The 15,818-nt window shown below is 45.5% G+C and overlaps 1 protein-coding gene across 1 annotated transcript in view; it reads left to right on the forward strand.

The window, feature by feature from the left end:
* SMC1B (structural maintenance of chromosomes 1B) overlaps nucleotides 1-15,095 on the forward strand; it is a 53,634-nt gene extending 38,539 nt beyond the window's left edge. The window contains exons 16-24 of the mRNA XM_037160327.2: nucleotides 721-866; nucleotides 3,469-3,622; nucleotides 4,217-4,315; nucleotides 6,282-6,438; nucleotides 6,887-7,041; nucleotides 8,106-8,257; nucleotides 10,341-10,410; nucleotides 13,049-13,159; nucleotides 14,406-15,095. Coding sequence (XP_037016222.2) covers nucleotides 721-866; nucleotides 3,469-3,622; nucleotides 4,217-4,315; nucleotides 6,282-6,438; nucleotides 6,887-7,041; nucleotides 8,106-8,257; nucleotides 10,341-10,410; nucleotides 13,049-13,159; nucleotides 14,406-14,507 — 1,146 coding nt within the window. The 3' untranslated portion in view covers nucleotides 14,508-15,095. The remainder of the gene's footprint in view (nucleotides 1-720; nucleotides 867-3,468; nucleotides 3,623-4,216; nucleotides 4,316-6,281; nucleotides 6,439-6,886; nucleotides 7,042-8,105; nucleotides 8,258-10,340; nucleotides 10,411-13,048; nucleotides 13,160-14,405) is intronic.
* The last annotated feature ends 723 nt before the right edge of the window (nucleotides 15,096-15,818 follow it).

The raw sequence follows: 15,818 nt of genomic DNA on the forward strand, positions 1-15,818 counted from the left end.
ATGGTTTCGTGAATGATTAGATTTGGAAGTGGGAGAGGAGGTGGAGGGGGCATGCCGCAGAGGACTGGTCGTCACTTGGGCAGTCGGTAAATAGGAGCAGGTTCAGGAGAGGAAATTCTGACCTGTGGGGCTCGAGTTGCCTATGTGACATCGAGATAGCAGTTTCCATCGGGTAGTTAAAGAGCATGTAGATAACAGGAGAGGTCTAGACTGGGTTATGGGGTTAAACTGAAACCACCTGTGAGTGGTTGAGACTCCCAGGCAGAGGAAGGCAGCGCAGAGCAGCAGAGCGGGGAGGGGGGGTGGGGGGAGCATTCACATAGGTTATGAAGGAAACCAGTGGGGCGATAGCCTAGAAGCCCCAGAGTTTCCAGAAGGAGGAAGTGGTGAAACTTGTCAAACAAGGAAAGTTGGAAAATATCTAGTTCGCTGCTGAAGAGGTTGTAGTGGCAAGATCATTGTCACTGGACAATGGGAACAGAAGTCGGGTGGCAGTAGGCCGAGGACTGAATCCAGAGTGCAGGACAAAGGCAGAGTGGTGATCATCAGTTCCCGAGGAGTGTGCAGTGAGAGGGTCCTGCTCCAGGAGAGCCTCAGGTGGCCCTCGGGGCAGGGGTGCACCTCAGAATGACTGGCTTGGCTTCACTGGTAAGCAGCAGAACCGCCGACCTTATTGATGTGAAAGACGGTAAAGCTGCAATGCTAATCGTCTCCACTCAGGCCGAAGAAAATTGCCTGCGGGCTGTGGATGAACTCATGGCGAAGCGGCAGCAACTTCTGGACACATTTGCTGCTCAGAATTCCAACGTTGAAAAAGTCCAAGCCCAAACTGAAGAGGAACGGAAGAGGTTTTTGGCTGTCGACAGGTAATTAAGAAGTTCATCAGTTTGAAGGGCTATAACCAGAGTTTTAAAGTATTTACCGTGAATTTGATATTTATTATAGGAAGTTTTGTTATTTCAATATGTGTCCTTTGTTGCTTTTGTACTCACGTTACAGCTTTTAAACATTCTAATTTAGGGGAAGACCAAGAGACTGCTTAGCTGTTTAGAGGGAGTAAACAGAGTGAGTTTGTTTTTATCCTCACCGAGGACACTTGCTCATTGCTTTTAGAGAGAGAGGAAAGGAGAGAAACCTTGATGAGAGAGAGAGAGATTGATTGGTTGCCCCCCACTCACGCCAGAGGGGGGGATCATACGCATCCTGTTTGGAGAGCAAACTTACAACCCAGGTAAGCTCCCTGACCAGGAATTGAACCTGAAACCCTTCGATTACGGAATGGTGCGGCTCCAACCAACTGATGGACACTGCCCAGGGCAAGAGTGGTTCTTTTTCACAGATGGAGACGTGGACCTGTATAAAGAGTCCCTCACCCGCCCTGACTGGTGTGGCTTGGTTGGGCTTCGTTCCACAAAGGAAAAGGTTGCTAGTTGATTCCCAGTCAGGGCACATGCCTGGGTTGCAGGTTCAGACCCCAAGGCCACTGATTGATGTTTCTCTCTCACATCAATGTTTCTCTCCTTCTCTTTCTCCCCTCCCTCCCCCCTCCCTAAAAATAAATAAATAAAATATTTTTTAAAAGAGCCTCTTATCCTAAATTCCTCTTGACACTGGTATTTTCCTTCTGCAAAGTCTTCCTCTAGTCTGTTTGTGTGACAGAGCATGACAGGGAGGGAGCACAACCACATGACTGCATGTCCCATCTCTGCTCCCTAAATACAGTGCCCTCCTTCCCTTGCCAGTAGATGGGGATGGCAGTGCCTACTCAGGGGTTAGCTGTGAGGTTGAACATATGGCCATTTATGTGGCTCTCAGAACAGTGCCGGCGCCTGATGGGCATGTGCATTTGCCACAATGATGACAGTAACTTTTTAGATCAGTTGGCTTTGTCCCACCACCGTGACAACGGCTTTCCTGTACGACCGACACCACTGTCAGTGATCAGGTGAAATGAGCTCTGTTTCTGCTCGACCTCTTGGCATTTCACAGTTTTCCTCACTGTTAAGGATGTTCAGTGTTTCAAGTGTTGACCAAGTCTTACAAAAGTTTACTTGAGCCATGCTTTCGACAATTACCAGGAAGCAAAATTGCAATGGATTGAGAAAATGCTCTGCAGAACAGCAGTTCTACAGCTTATTTTATACTTTCAAATCTGAGGAGGAGACAGAGGGGTCACATGAAATCCACTGGATGTAGATTAGGGTGGGGGAGAAAGTAAAGTGGGGAAATCCCTGGGATTGGGTAGAAACTGAAACAGACACATTGGTGGGTCAGGAGAGTTAATATCTAGCCTTACAGCATGTTGCTCTCTCGTTGCCCACGTGCCACGATTTGTGGCACGGTTTGGGGGGCTCTGGGGGGGGCTTGCACTGCCCTGAGGGGTCTGGAAAAGGGGGTTACTTTGACTTGCCACACATGCACTGGATGCAGGAAGACAGTGGTCAAGCTCACTTAGGGCAGAGGCCGACCTTTGCAGGGAAGCTGCAGGTCCAGGACGCGACTCTCCGTGTCTTGTTTTTAGCGAGGAATGTTATGTTCAGACCATCCTGTGAGGCCCCTTTCTGTCTCTGAGTTTGTGGGGCCCACCATGCAGAGCTCCCCTGAGCTCGTGAGGGTCCGTGTGTGGCCCCTTTTCTATCTGCCCAGGACACAGCCAAAAGTTTTTTGTCTAAGATTCTTGAGTGCAATGAAAGTTTTTTTACTCTTCTTCTATTAAGTTTAAACAGAACCACATCTTTTGTTGTCATTCTTTTTGTTGTTGTTGTTATCGGCATATTCTTGAAAACCATATAGTTTTATTTTTTGGTTCTGTTTCCAGGTTCCTTTTAAAATCATATATTGTTTTAGCTACTAGAATCCCCAAGCCCTCACTTAAGACAGAAGGCATTCCATTAGAGTTGGTAGTAGTAACACAGTTTCGTGGGGTGTGAAGCAGTAAAAGAGACTGTGGAGCGTGGGATACCTTAACTGGCAAGACATTTCTCTTACCAAGAGACTGTCTGGTTGGAGGGTCTAAAATGCAGAGCTTGTGTCGAGGGGAATGTGGCTTGGCTGGGGCGGTGAGCACAACGCAGTTTACAGATGGTGTGTTACAGAATTGTACTGCTGAAACCATACAACCTTATTAACCAGCATCACCCATTCGATTCAATTAAGTAAGTAAATAAATAAAAAGAAATGCAGCTTGAAAAATTGCACAGATTTAAAACCAGAGTAAGCAGGAAAGAACTGTATTATTGGTAGCCCAACAAAGGAAGAATGTTCATTGTTGAATAAGTCTCCCTTGGATTAACTAATTACATCCCAGGGTGTTAAAGTTTCAATTACCTGCATCAGTGAGATCACTTGAGAACTTAATAGCACTCATAGGAAAAAATAATTTTGTGTAAGTTTAACATTTTTCTTCTTTGATGCAACTCTACATAATGAGTACAATATAATCAGTCTTTCATATCTGTGTGTTTACAGGGAAGTGGGAAAATGGCAAAAAGAAGTTGTAACCATTCAGTCTTCTCTGGAACAGAAACAGCTAGAGAAGCATAATATGCTGCTTGATTGCAAAGTTCAAGACATTGAAGTGATCCTGTTGTCGGGGTCACTGGATGACATCATTGAAGTTGAGGTATCCTAGCAGTGGTGTTAAAATGGGCACAATTGTGTAGAACTTCATGCAGTGCCCTTTGCTGCCCGGTGACATCCCAGCTCTGCAGGTCCTTCCCCATGTTCAGCACCCCTGCAGGGGCAGAGAAGACTGCTCCTCCTCCTGGGACAGAGGGGACCAATCGGTCGTCTCCAGAGGACCAAGCATTTTCTGCAGTTCTCTCCTCCCGCTTGCTCATCCAGGTCCTTTTAGCCCATGGGTGGACCAGTTTCTTACCTGTGTGCAGACACCCAAGAAAAGTCAGAGAGTTAAAGCTTTTGGGGTTGAGAGGGGAAGTAACTCAGACATCTCAGGGACAGCTGTCCAGGCAGAGGGCCGTGTGCTGGCCCCTGGTGGATATTTCCTGCCTTGTGCAATTGGAGCAGAATGAGAGCGGGGCAGACTGGCACAGAACGCAGTTAAAGGGGTGACAGAGCACCAGCTGGCTAGGGTCAGACTATCATGTCTTACAGGCCAGACTTTAGTGAGGTGACAGTCCCTTGGAGAGGCAGAGCAGACAGATCAGTGGAGATCGCCATGTCGGATAATGAGGAAAGGGCTTCCTGTATTTTTCAGCTGGGAACTGAAGTAGAAAGTACCCAGGCAACACTGGATATATATGAAAAGGAAGCAGCCATTGAGATAGACTACAGCTCTCTGCGGGAGGATTTGAAGGTAATTGAAAGATTTCTGTTGTTTATGACTGACTTGCAATATAGTGAATATTTAAATGATATAGGATAAGTTTTAGACCTTAGAGCATAAATTCAAGGGAAATGTAGATTTTCTAATGAAGAAATAGCTGATAAAAATTAAACATTTACATCAGCATTTCTCACTGTGCGTTTTGCAGAACACTAGTACCATGAAGTGTCTTGTGGAAGAAGAAAGCTTTTTGTGGTTACCAGTATTTTGATTCCCAATGAATTAAAGTTTTTTTAAAGTCTTGAAATAGACAGAAGTAGCCAACATGCTCCAGCATGCTGATTTGGCCTTGACAGTGTCCTAGGGACACCTCAGCAGGTGACAGAGCCTTCCTGGCTGCAGAGCACAGGCGGCATCCAGGTCATGGTGTCGAACTAGCGTCTCTGGCTCTGTTCTCAGTCGTCGCTATGGGCCGCTTTTCTTCGTGTTTGATTTGGTCCTGCACTGCTTTCAGGAGGGCAAAGGGACTGTAGCCATTTTTGGCTTTCCAGCCACAGCCATGACCTTCAGAGAAGGGAGAGGCCTTTTGCAGTGGGGCTGTTCTTGACATTGAAGGAGAGCTTTTCCTACAAAGCTCCAGCAGTTGTCTCCTCATCACATGGCCTGGACTTGGGTCCCATGTTCATTTCAAACCAGTCACTATGGGGTGGACTGGACTTAGTCTCAGACCCAGCAGGCCGCCAGCCCCCCGCCCCCCAGACGCAGAGGGTCTGTGAGGGAGACGTGGTCAAACATGGGCTGTGTGAGCAAGAAGGGGACGGTGAGTGGAAGGATGCCGAGTAGCAGTGTCCACCACATCTTTCCATGTGTTCCTAATGTACTTTGTCACATTCGTTGGGCCTTTCGATTGTATTTGTGGTATTTTTAGGCAATCAGAGAGAAGTTTATATCTTTTCTAGTCTGTTTACTGCTTTCACATCTGGAAAGTTCTTTACACCTCATTACTGAATAAATATAAATATTTTTCCTGTTTATGGTTTTTTTGTTTTCATTCACTTACATAATTCATCTGCAATTTATTCTAGCATATGGTAGAAGGTGAGAATCTGTTTTGAAAAAGGTACCTAAGTTAACCAATTTACTCAGTGTTTTTCAAATAATTCTTTTCCTGATAAATTAAAAAGTCCCCTTTATCGTGTAGTAATTGACCCCCTCTGGGAGGTCATGCCCGCACCACTTGTTTCCTTCTTGTTCGAGCTAATTCATGTCATGCTTCAGGCTTCGGCTTCCGTGACCCCCTCCGGGCGGGTCGGATGGCCCTCCCTGGCCACGGTGCCTGTGCTTGCCCGCCAGAGGCTTTCCGCATGGCTGCAGGTGCCAGGGCGTGCGTCTGGCTTCCTGTGTGCGCTTCAAAAGCAAGAATAGGACAGGAGGGTTTTTTTTTAAGATTTTATTTATTCTTTTTCAGAGAGGGAGAAAGGGAGGGAGAGAAACATCAGTGTGCGAGAGATACATCAATCGGTTGCCTCTCACACGTCCCCAACTGAGGATCTGGCCTGAAACCCAGGCACGTGCCCTGACCAGGAATTGAACTGGTGACCTTTTGGTTTGCAGGTCGGCACTCAATCCACTGAGCCACACCACCTGGAGTGGGACAGGTTTTTTGTTTTTTAATCATTGAATTCTCCATATCTAATAGTAGAAGGTCAATATTTTTAATGAACAAGTAAATGAAGGAAGTACATGAATTGTTGATTTTTAGCCCTATTAAGAAATATGGAGGTGAAGCATGTTTCAAGACAGTAGCATCCGTAACAATAACTAAAGCTGTGAAATCCCAGCCCACCTGGGAAGCCACAAACAGTGCCCCTGACGCTCAGACGGGGAGAGGGCTGGTGAGAAAGGCAGGCCTGACCCTGCAGGGCCCTGTGCCTGATCCCTTGGCTGTCTGGATGTAAAAGGCATGCTAATCATTGCTGTTCTTTGCCACCAATAGTCTCTACAATCGGATAAAGAAGTCGAGGCCCACCTTAGGCTCCTGCTGCAGCAAGTAGCATCGCAAGGAGACATCCTGTTGAAGACAGCAGCCCCAAACCTGAGAGCCCTGGAGAACCTACGGACCGTCAGAGACAAGTTTCAGGAGTCCACAGATGGTGAAACTGAGCTTCAGTTTTTAGCAGGGTTGTGCCCTCAGGTGTTTGGGTTTTGGTTTCTGTAACAGTGATCGACAACTCCCCAGGATTGTGTATATGTTTTTATTATCCATTTTTTCTTTGTTGTCTTATATTAATGTGTGCTTTTAATACTGAATCACTTTTAATTGCTTCCCTTTTGAAAAGTGTTCTGCTTTAATTTAAAAACAAGTTCATTGTTTTTGAACAAATAATATAGTCATTACTATTTAAAAATTCACGCCAACAGAAAAAGGGCTCATCAATTGCAAGAGCCATGTTTGTGGAGTTAATAATAATTTATGTTTTCAATGTAGGTTTTATTCAAGACAACCACCTCAAAATCCAGTTTTTTAAATAATTTATGCTGTAAAATCAAAGAGAAGTTCCTCAGTGGTCTCTGAAATAAAGCACATTGGTTCTCTCTTAGCTTTTGAGGCCAGCAGAAAGGAAGCCAGAATGTGTAGGCAAGAGTTTGAGCAGGTGAAAAAAAGGAGATACGATCTTTTCAGCCAGTGTTTTGAGCACATCTCAGTCTCAATTGATCAAATCTACAAGAAGCTCTGCAGAAACAACAGTGCCCAAGTATGTACTTTTCACCCCAAAATATTACTGGGGACTTTGTGTTACTGGTGGTGCTTTTTTCTGGAGGGGAATAAATAGCCACCACACTGTTTGAGTGACCCACTGACAGGGCACATTCAGCTGATGAAGATTGGTTATCACTATAGCCTATTCTAGACCCCACGTACTTGACCTCCGGCCAGCCTGGACAAGCCTGGGGCTCTAGTCCTGTTTCTTCATCTGCAGAATGAGTGGGTTCACTCACCTGGTTTCCAAGGTCTCTTTATTGAGTTCTGAACTTACGTTGACTGGTATTAATTCGGTTTTATTGAACTGCCAGTGGTGAAGGTAGGGGAATGGAGAGGGTCTTGGGAAACGGTTGAGCTGGGGTCTGTGGAGTTGGCCTGAGTAACAAAGCAGAGGGAGGAACTGAAGGCCCGATCCAAACCCAGATAGGTGGGCTGTAAAGGCAGTCTGTGCTGTAAGCACTCCCCCTCCCATCACCAGTGCCCACAGCAAGTCCTGTGGACCTGCATGAGGAATAAAAATACAGAGATCGGGTCGTGTGTATCTGCGTTTACTCTTTTGCGTGGTGTCCTTTATGACTGAGCACTGACCCTGGAGCAGGTGTTTCGAATTTCAACCAGACGTAATTTACTTAGTTTCAGTAAAGTAGGCCTGAGAAAGGCCCACTAACTCTTTGAGGACAGGATTCATCTGTGTGCCTACTGCACACGGCCCAAAACAGGTGCCCAGTAAACAGTTGACAAATGGACCAATGAATGAATGAATGAAAACCTTTTTAAGACTGGCATGCGCTGCTGCAGTTTGAATGGCAGCCTCATGGAAGGCCTGATCCTTTGTGTGTGTGAGAATGTTGTCCCTCCTCCCAAACAGAAAGCCCTGTGGTCTGTGAAGACATGTGGCGCTAAATCATTATTTGCAAACATTGGTCTTTTCCATCAAAATGGAGGGGGGGGCGGAGCCTAACCAATAAAATATTTTGCAATTAGCCTTATTGCAAATCCAAGTTAAAATTTACTAACTGCTTTCCTGATTTTGATAAATAAATACATGTATTTCAGGCATTTCTTAGCCCAGAGAACCCTGAAGAGCCTTACTTGGAGGGAATTAGCTATAACTGCGTGGCCCCAGGCAAGCGGTTCATGCCGATGGACAATTTGTCGGGGGGAGAGAAATGTGTAGCCGCTTTGGCTCTCCTGTTCGCTGTGCACAGGTAAGGTCGCAGTGAGCCGGGGATTCTGCATCAGGGCAGAAACCAGTGGACCTCCTGCTGGATCCTGTTAACTGCCTGTCTTTGCTTATGTGTAGCAGTATGTGATACAAAGCTCTTTTCCTCAGCCAGACAATTCAGGTGATGTTTTATGTCTATAACAATTTAAACAGAAATCTAAGAGAGAATTTGATCTTTGACAGATTTTTATTAAATTTCTGTTACTAATACTTCAGTTTTATACAAAAGTAAGTAGAAAAATAAATACTTGGAATGGCCAAATGTAACATCAGAATTGCCACAAAAAAAGTAACAACAAACCAAGATAAAACAAAAACACCCAGTTTGTGTACAGTATTTTCCTAGTGCAGATTCAGAGATCTGCTGTTTAGTAAACAATGTTAAGCAAAGTATTTCTTCTAGAAAAGAAAAAAGTTTCACCCCCTCATTTCCACTGATGATGGTGGCACTGTTTATAAGGTCAGTCAAGAAAAAGTTTGCTAATTAAGGCAATTAACTTTCAGCATCCAAAGCATTACTCAGTGAACATCTCAGGTGCAGATGATGCTGCCTGTGTTCTCATGGTCTGGTATTGCAATGTGGAAGTTCTACGACTGGCTTTTACTGGTCTCAAGAAGGAAGAGGAAGAGACCGCAGTGCAGGGGCCATTGAGGAAAGCAGGGCCTGGACCTGAACATGCACCCGTGTTGAGGAAATCGTACCAGAGTGGAATGATTTCCGGCTGTCACCCCATCCATTTATTCCACAGCTATTCATTCAGTGTTTACTGTGTGGCAGGTGGTGTTTATGCATTGGAGAGACAGCAGTGAACAAAACAAAACCCCTGCCTCAGAGATACTTTGTTTTAGGTGGGGAAGACAGATGGTAAATCAGGTGCATTACCAAATGAAATCTCTAATGTGGAGACTCTGAGAAAAGGACAGATGCTGCAGAGACACAAAGCAGGGGATGGAGATTCTAAGTAGCAAAAGAGAGATGTAATATTAAAAAGAGTTATCTAGCCCTGGCTGGTATAGCTCAGTGGATTGAGCATGGGCCTGAGAACCAAAGGATTGTGGTTTGATTCCCAGTCAGGGCACGTGCCTGGGTTGCAGGCCAGTTCCCAGCAGGGGATGCACGAGAGGCAACCATACATTGATATGTCTCTCCCTCTCTCCTTCCCTTCCCCTCTAAATAAATAAAATCTTAAAAAATAAAAATAAAAAGTTATCTGGGAAGGCCTCTTTGTGAAGGTAACAACTGAGCAAAGATATGAAGGAATTAAGGAAGCGAGTGCTGTGGACAGCTAAGGAAAGAAGGTTGTAGACACAAAGACTAGCAAGTGAAAAGGCCCTGAGGCCCGAGAGACACTGTGCAGCTGTGGCAGTCACCGCGTGTTAGGAAACTACTGTGGGGCAAGGGTGAGAGCACAAGGGGCGGAGATAGGCATGGTTGTGATTTACGTGGCTTTTGGTAAATCAGTTAGGCTGGTAGGAGCTGCCATCAGTTGAGGAGGGGAAGGCCACAGGAGGTTTGGAGGGACAGGCGAAGAGTTTGATTTTGGATGGGTTTGGGTTATTTATTAGACACCCATCAGGAATTGCTAAGTAAGCTGTTGGATATTTGAGGAGAGTTCAGGAGAGAAATCAGAGCTATCAGCAGAGTGTGGGAGCCATTCACATTTGGGTGTTATTTACAACCCTGAGAGCAGGTGAAATCAGCAGGGAGCCAGTTAGAGGAGTGCTCTAAGCCCTGGGCCCCAAGGGCACTGCAGGGGTGGGTGGAGAGAGAGGAGTGGGCAGACTGGACTGAGAAGGGGCAGTGAGCGCGGGTGGTGCGGAATAGACCCTGTCATCCTTGACATCGGAGGAACAGGCAAGAGGACCACCCCAGGTTCCACCACCTGCAGAGGTCAAGGGGGAATGTGGACTGAGAACTGAGCATTAGATTTGATAACATACAGCTCATTGGTGACCTAGATAAAAGCATGCAAAGCATGTATCTTATTTACCTGAATATGGCTAATGCTTTCCTCCCAGTCTTTTGTAAAACAAATGGAAAGTTGTAACTTGGCCTTTTTTTCTAGTTTTCGGCCTGCCCCATTCTTTGTTTTGGATGAAGTGGATGCAGCCCTGGACAATACTAACATCAGCAAAGTAAGTGTCCTTCTGCTTTTCATTTCCAACAGAATGCCTGTAATTCGAGGATCATGTTCTGGTCAGGAGGCAGTGTACCCTGAGCAAAAATAGTTTGATAATTATTGATGAAAAATCAAATATAAGTTAAATATCTACAAACAAAATGGTTTGGATAGTTTCATTCAAAGCTTAGGGGACAGTCAGAGTTGAGGGTTCTACACGGAGCCAAGTGAAGATGGCAGTCCCGGATCCCCAGCAGTGCGCCTGAGTAGCTGCCTTCTGATTTAGCTGTTGGAGCGTTAGAGTCACTAATAAGCCTCATGGCAAACAGGACCAAACTAGTTGTTTAGTAAAGTCCAAAAATAACATCTCTAAATAAAATTCCAAAGTAATTAAAGTTCAAAGTGGTACTCCTCCATTTTATTTATTAAAATGTATCCAGTTACTGCACTTGTGAGTGGCCCTATTTCCAGTGTTGGAGACAGTGAGGGAACCAAGGAAGCAATTAACTCCCGAGATTCCATTTCAAGTCAGCTGTAAAGATCAGTGCGTAGATACCCGGGCCACCTGGAAGAGGCTCTCAGGCTGCACATCCGGACTTCTGACATGAGAAGGAGGCCAGCCATGGAAGCACGACCCAAGGACAGAGACCCACACCAGCAGGACCCATCACTGCCCAGGGAGGGGGACCTGTGGCCCACAGAGTCCTCGTGCCATGATTCTCCTGCCCGAGAACATCCACTTTTAGAGCTGGATGAATTAGACTCCTGGTTCCGATTTGAGGCACATCCACGTTCCAAAAGTGACTGGGCTTTGTGTTTACAGCTGCTGACCAGGAGACTGCTCCAGTCATGCTGACAGATAAGTTTCTCATTATCAGCTTGTAAGTGGGCATTCTGGTTTACACCTTAGTCTCATGAGCTTAGTTAGAGTCCCCCTCTCTGAGACATGCATTTGCTCTTGGGGTGCCATTCAGGTCCTGAGTCTGAAGCCAACCTCCCTGATTTCTTACTGAGTCTCATGCAAAAGGCCTGGGAGTCAGGACTCTCAGGAGCTGCAGTCCCAGGTGCCTTCTAATGGCAGGCAAGTTGCCTCTCAGCATTTCTCAATGCATTCACCCAACCCAGGTCTCTCTGGGAGCCTGCTTTCTGGACATGTTTTCAGTGCAAATAAGAAAGCACAACTCCAGACCCACAACATTCAGTCCCCTGAACCTTGTAGAGGACAGGCACAAGCCACATTCTGTGACCTTCCAGACTTTAGGGTAACTGCGAGAAGAATATAGGAACAAAAGAACATCCTGTCTCTTGAATGTCAACCGGTCTGCATCAGGGAACTGGACTCCAAGGCCTGGCTCATTTGGGAGAAATCACCCCTTTGATTAATTTGGGCACTTTATATCCTATATTCTGTGTGTTACAGAGTAGTGGGCATCTGTCTTGGTAGACTGCATCTTTTCTCAGTGGCTTTTAAGATGTCTGTATCTCGTAGCAAAATGTAGATGTTTATACTAATGGCATCTCCAGGAACTAGGTCTTACTTAAGACTCTCTTCTATTACTCTCCATCCTGGGTGTTAAAAACTTCTTCACTTCCAGTTTCCCTTTGAGATGTGCGTTCCTGGCACTCCATTGCCATACTGAGTCTTAGCAGTTACGCAGTACAAGCAGGTATGACATAGTTCCCCTCCCACTTGGGACCAGGGTGCCCAGCATTCTTCATAGGTAACCCTCCAAGCAAAATCCATGCCTTCCATCATTACATCCTGTCTCCTCTTCCTCTCTGACCAATATCCCAAGACTTTTTTAGTCCTGCAGCCTAGTGACTACTATTGCCTATAATGCCAGGGTTCTTCTGTCAATTTGATCTTTTAGCCAAAAGCAGTCTCCCTCTTCTCATCATTCAGCTCCACTAGTGACTCAGTCCTCACCTGAAGCTTGCCATTCCTGCTTCCAGTGCTGTGTCCTTAGTGTCTCGGGTGCAGTCAGAACTAAGTTAAAGCACATGGAGAAGACCCATTCTGGGCACAGGGAGATCTGGGGGGTTGGCAAGGGTCTTGTTAAACTATGGTTTAAGTCTACATTCTTCATCATTCTCCAAGTCTAAGCAGTTTGTTACTAAGGCCCATTTCTATCCAAACTGTTCTGTTCTTAATTTGCATTCCTTAGAACTGACCTTCCTGAAGAAACTACTGAGTTCACCTCTAACCAAATGACTGGATTATAAATACATATGTCATTGCCATATTTTCCCTGTTTTCAGACTGTGAGCTGGCAAAATAGGAAGTTGGAAGTTTAAACACCAGCTGTCCTTCACCCTCATAAAACATCGCGAGTGGTAGCTTTTGTTTTATCTTGTTATAAAGGCTGCTTGCATATTTATAGCATTTTGTGGGTTAAAAAAAAGTTTTATTCTTAAAAATATTTTTGAAGTTTTAGATCCTAGATGGAATGAGGTTTATAATTTTACTAACCTCTTACGTTAGAATCTGAGCCGGTTCTGTTCGGCGGTTGTCCTGGGTTACCAAATCACCAGGAAAGCAGGCAAGTGTCTGTCACCTAAAATAGGCCGACTGAGACCTGCAGGAACACTCTCCCCGGGTCCAGAAACTAGGGCTTTTCTTGTTGGTGGCAAGTGTGCCTTTTCTTTCCCCCCAGGTGTCAAGTTACATCAAAGAGCAGACTCGGGAACAGGTTCAGATGATAATCATTTCCCTGAAAGAGGAGTTCTATTCCAAGGCCGATGCTCTGATTGGCATCTACCCAGAGGTAAAGCTGAGGGGAGGGGGTGGTAAGAACACCTTTCAGGTCCTGACGCACAACCATAGGCTCCTCATGGCGACTGTAGATAGTTTGATTTCTGTTGATAACTACAGGCTGAAATCATTTTTAATCAAATAAGGCTTAAAATGCTCAGATATTTTTTGGCAGTACAGAGATTTAAATATAAAAAGCAAATAGAAAACTGAAGGGCATTTCTTTGAAAATAATAGTACATATTAACTATGCAGAGTAACCTTAATATTGTAGTTCCTACTTCTGTAATATTTGGTTGTTTTAGGCAAAGACAAATGCATTGTGGTAGAACTAACAAGGAACCATTTACCTTCCCAAAGTACCAGAGGGGGGAAAAAATTAAAAAATTGACCAGAAGTTCCAGGTTGCATAGTAACTTGTAGAATTTGAATGCACCTTTCTTAAGCTGTTCAAAATACTCAAGCTAATGGAGTAGAGCACATAGTTCTGATCATTCCACATTTGAACAGCGAGGCTTTCCTTTCTGACTTTTCCTTTAAGCTAAGATAAAAAGCAGTTTCCCTCCCTGTGCCTATGGAATGTTAGGGGGCACTGGGAGCTCTCACCCCCTGTGGGAGAGGAAAACAGTCTCCTTCTTAGGGCCTTGGCTGGGCCTGTGCATCAGGAGGGCGAGACAGGTTCCCGAGAGAGAAACCAGCAGGGTTGGTGAACACGGCATTGTGCCTGAGTAGCCAAAGGGGTGGCTAGAGCTTGGGCCTCTCCACCACTGTAGGGTGTAATGAGCAAAAGGGACTTCCGGCTCCTGGGGAGGGTGGTGATGGGAAGGTGACCAGGAGGAGTGTGGGAAACAGGTCGGGTTTGCTCCGCAGATTCAAACGGGCGCCTCCTCCGTGGACAAGCTGGTAAGAGTAGGGAAGGCATCATCATGTAGCAAATGTACGTTTCCTTCACCAGAGGAAAGCTTGTACCCAGGTCTTCCAGCTTTTCCTCCATCTGCTGGTTCTCAGTAGCTCAAAACAGTCCACATGCCCAAGAACCATATTTTGGCATGGAATAGTCTAGTACTCTTTACCAGATAATACAAAAAATAAATCAGTAAAGCTGATGTAAATGCAGACAATTAATACCTCCTTAGGTGGCCGTAAGGAATGTCCTTTTTAAATGTAAATCCAGATTCACTATTGGCTCTTACTTTACATGTAACGACACCTTTTCCCAGGCAGAAGGACTAACTTCCAACTTTCTGCTCTCATTTCAGCACGATGACCACATGTTCAGCCGAGTACTGACCCTCGATCTTTCTCAGTATCCAGACACTGAAGGCCAAGAAAGCAGCAGGAGGCAGCAAGAGTCTCGTTAGGTCCAAAGTGCCCTTGAACCACTGCCGGCTCTCAGAGCAGATCAGGTAGTGGTCAGGGTCTTCACTGTTCAGTTCTCACTCTAACGTTCAAACCCAGGCTGGGTTGTTCAGTTGGCCACAGCATCGTTCCGTGCACCAAAAGACCGCCGGTTTGATCCCCGGTCAAGGCACATAACCTAGGTTGTAGGTTCAGTGCCCAGTCGGGGAGCATACAGGAGGCAGCTGATTGATGACGTCTCTCTCTCAAAAAATCAATAAAAATAAGTCCTTGGGGTGGGGATTTTAAAAAAAGTAAAAGCTTAACCGTTTCCAGCCAAAGAAGTGGTTGCTCATTTCCATTGAGGGGTGTCCGGGCCTCTTTCCCGTAGGTGGCTTCCTCTGAGAGTCAGCTTTGAGTCACTTGCAAAAACAGGGTACGTTTGTACCATAGTTTTCACTTCCATTTGGAAAGCCAGAAAAATTTTGAATTCCACATCGTCTTCACACTGGTTTGCCTTGTTCATTTCAATAATCTTTAAAGGACACTCTTGGTTTCTAAATATACTAGTTATAGGATGTTGAACCTGGGTTTTATGAGAAATAATTTCAGAGGAACTGATGTCAATATGAAAATATCAATTAAAAATATTCTAATTTCAAACGTCTCCAATCTAGTTTTATAAGCAAAAAAATTAAGGAAAAATTGAATTACGACTGCTCCAATATAATCTAAATTTTCCTAAACGCAGTTTGTTAGGAGGGACACGAACACAGGTGTTCCCAGCTGCCTTCTCCACTCAATTCACCGTGAACAGGTGGGAAGGAAAGCTGCGTGACTGTCCACAGTATTCGACTTCCATTTCAGAACGGACTGAAACACTCCAGGGCGCTGGCAGTCTTCTATGTAAGACTGCTGTGGGCCCGAGAGCTACCAACTGAGGAGTAGCCTCCTGAAGTCGTGGAATTGCTTCTGCTTCTGAACAGCACTCACTGACAACGCACTCTGTGCCCAAGCACTTAAGTCCCAAGCCTTGCTTCCTGCCCTGAGCAGCTCATCTCTGAACTGCAGAGAGCAGAGACCACTCCTTTGTCCTTGTTCCAGTACTGGCAATGCCATCTAAATCCCCAACCTCCTCTGCCTGGAAGATACCAGTCTAACATTGTAACGTCCCTTTAGTGCCACCTGAGCGCAGTGTCAACCCTCATCTTTCCCTGGGCTGCTCACATAACCTGGAGTCAGACTGTCAGTTCTAAAGCAGCATCCCCACCCCAGTCCTGAAGCCACCTTGCTATCGAAGACAGCCAAAACCACTGGGCAATGGGAAACACGGG

This window comes from Artibeus jamaicensis, unplaced genomic scaffold, assembly GCF_021234435.1.
Source record: "Artibeus jamaicensis isolate MK-2021 breed Jamaican fruit bat unplaced genomic scaffold, CSHL_Jam_final contig_233, whole genome shotgun sequence".
NCBI lineage: Eukaryota > Metazoa > Chordata > Mammalia > Chiroptera > Phyllostomidae > Artibeus > Artibeus jamaicensis.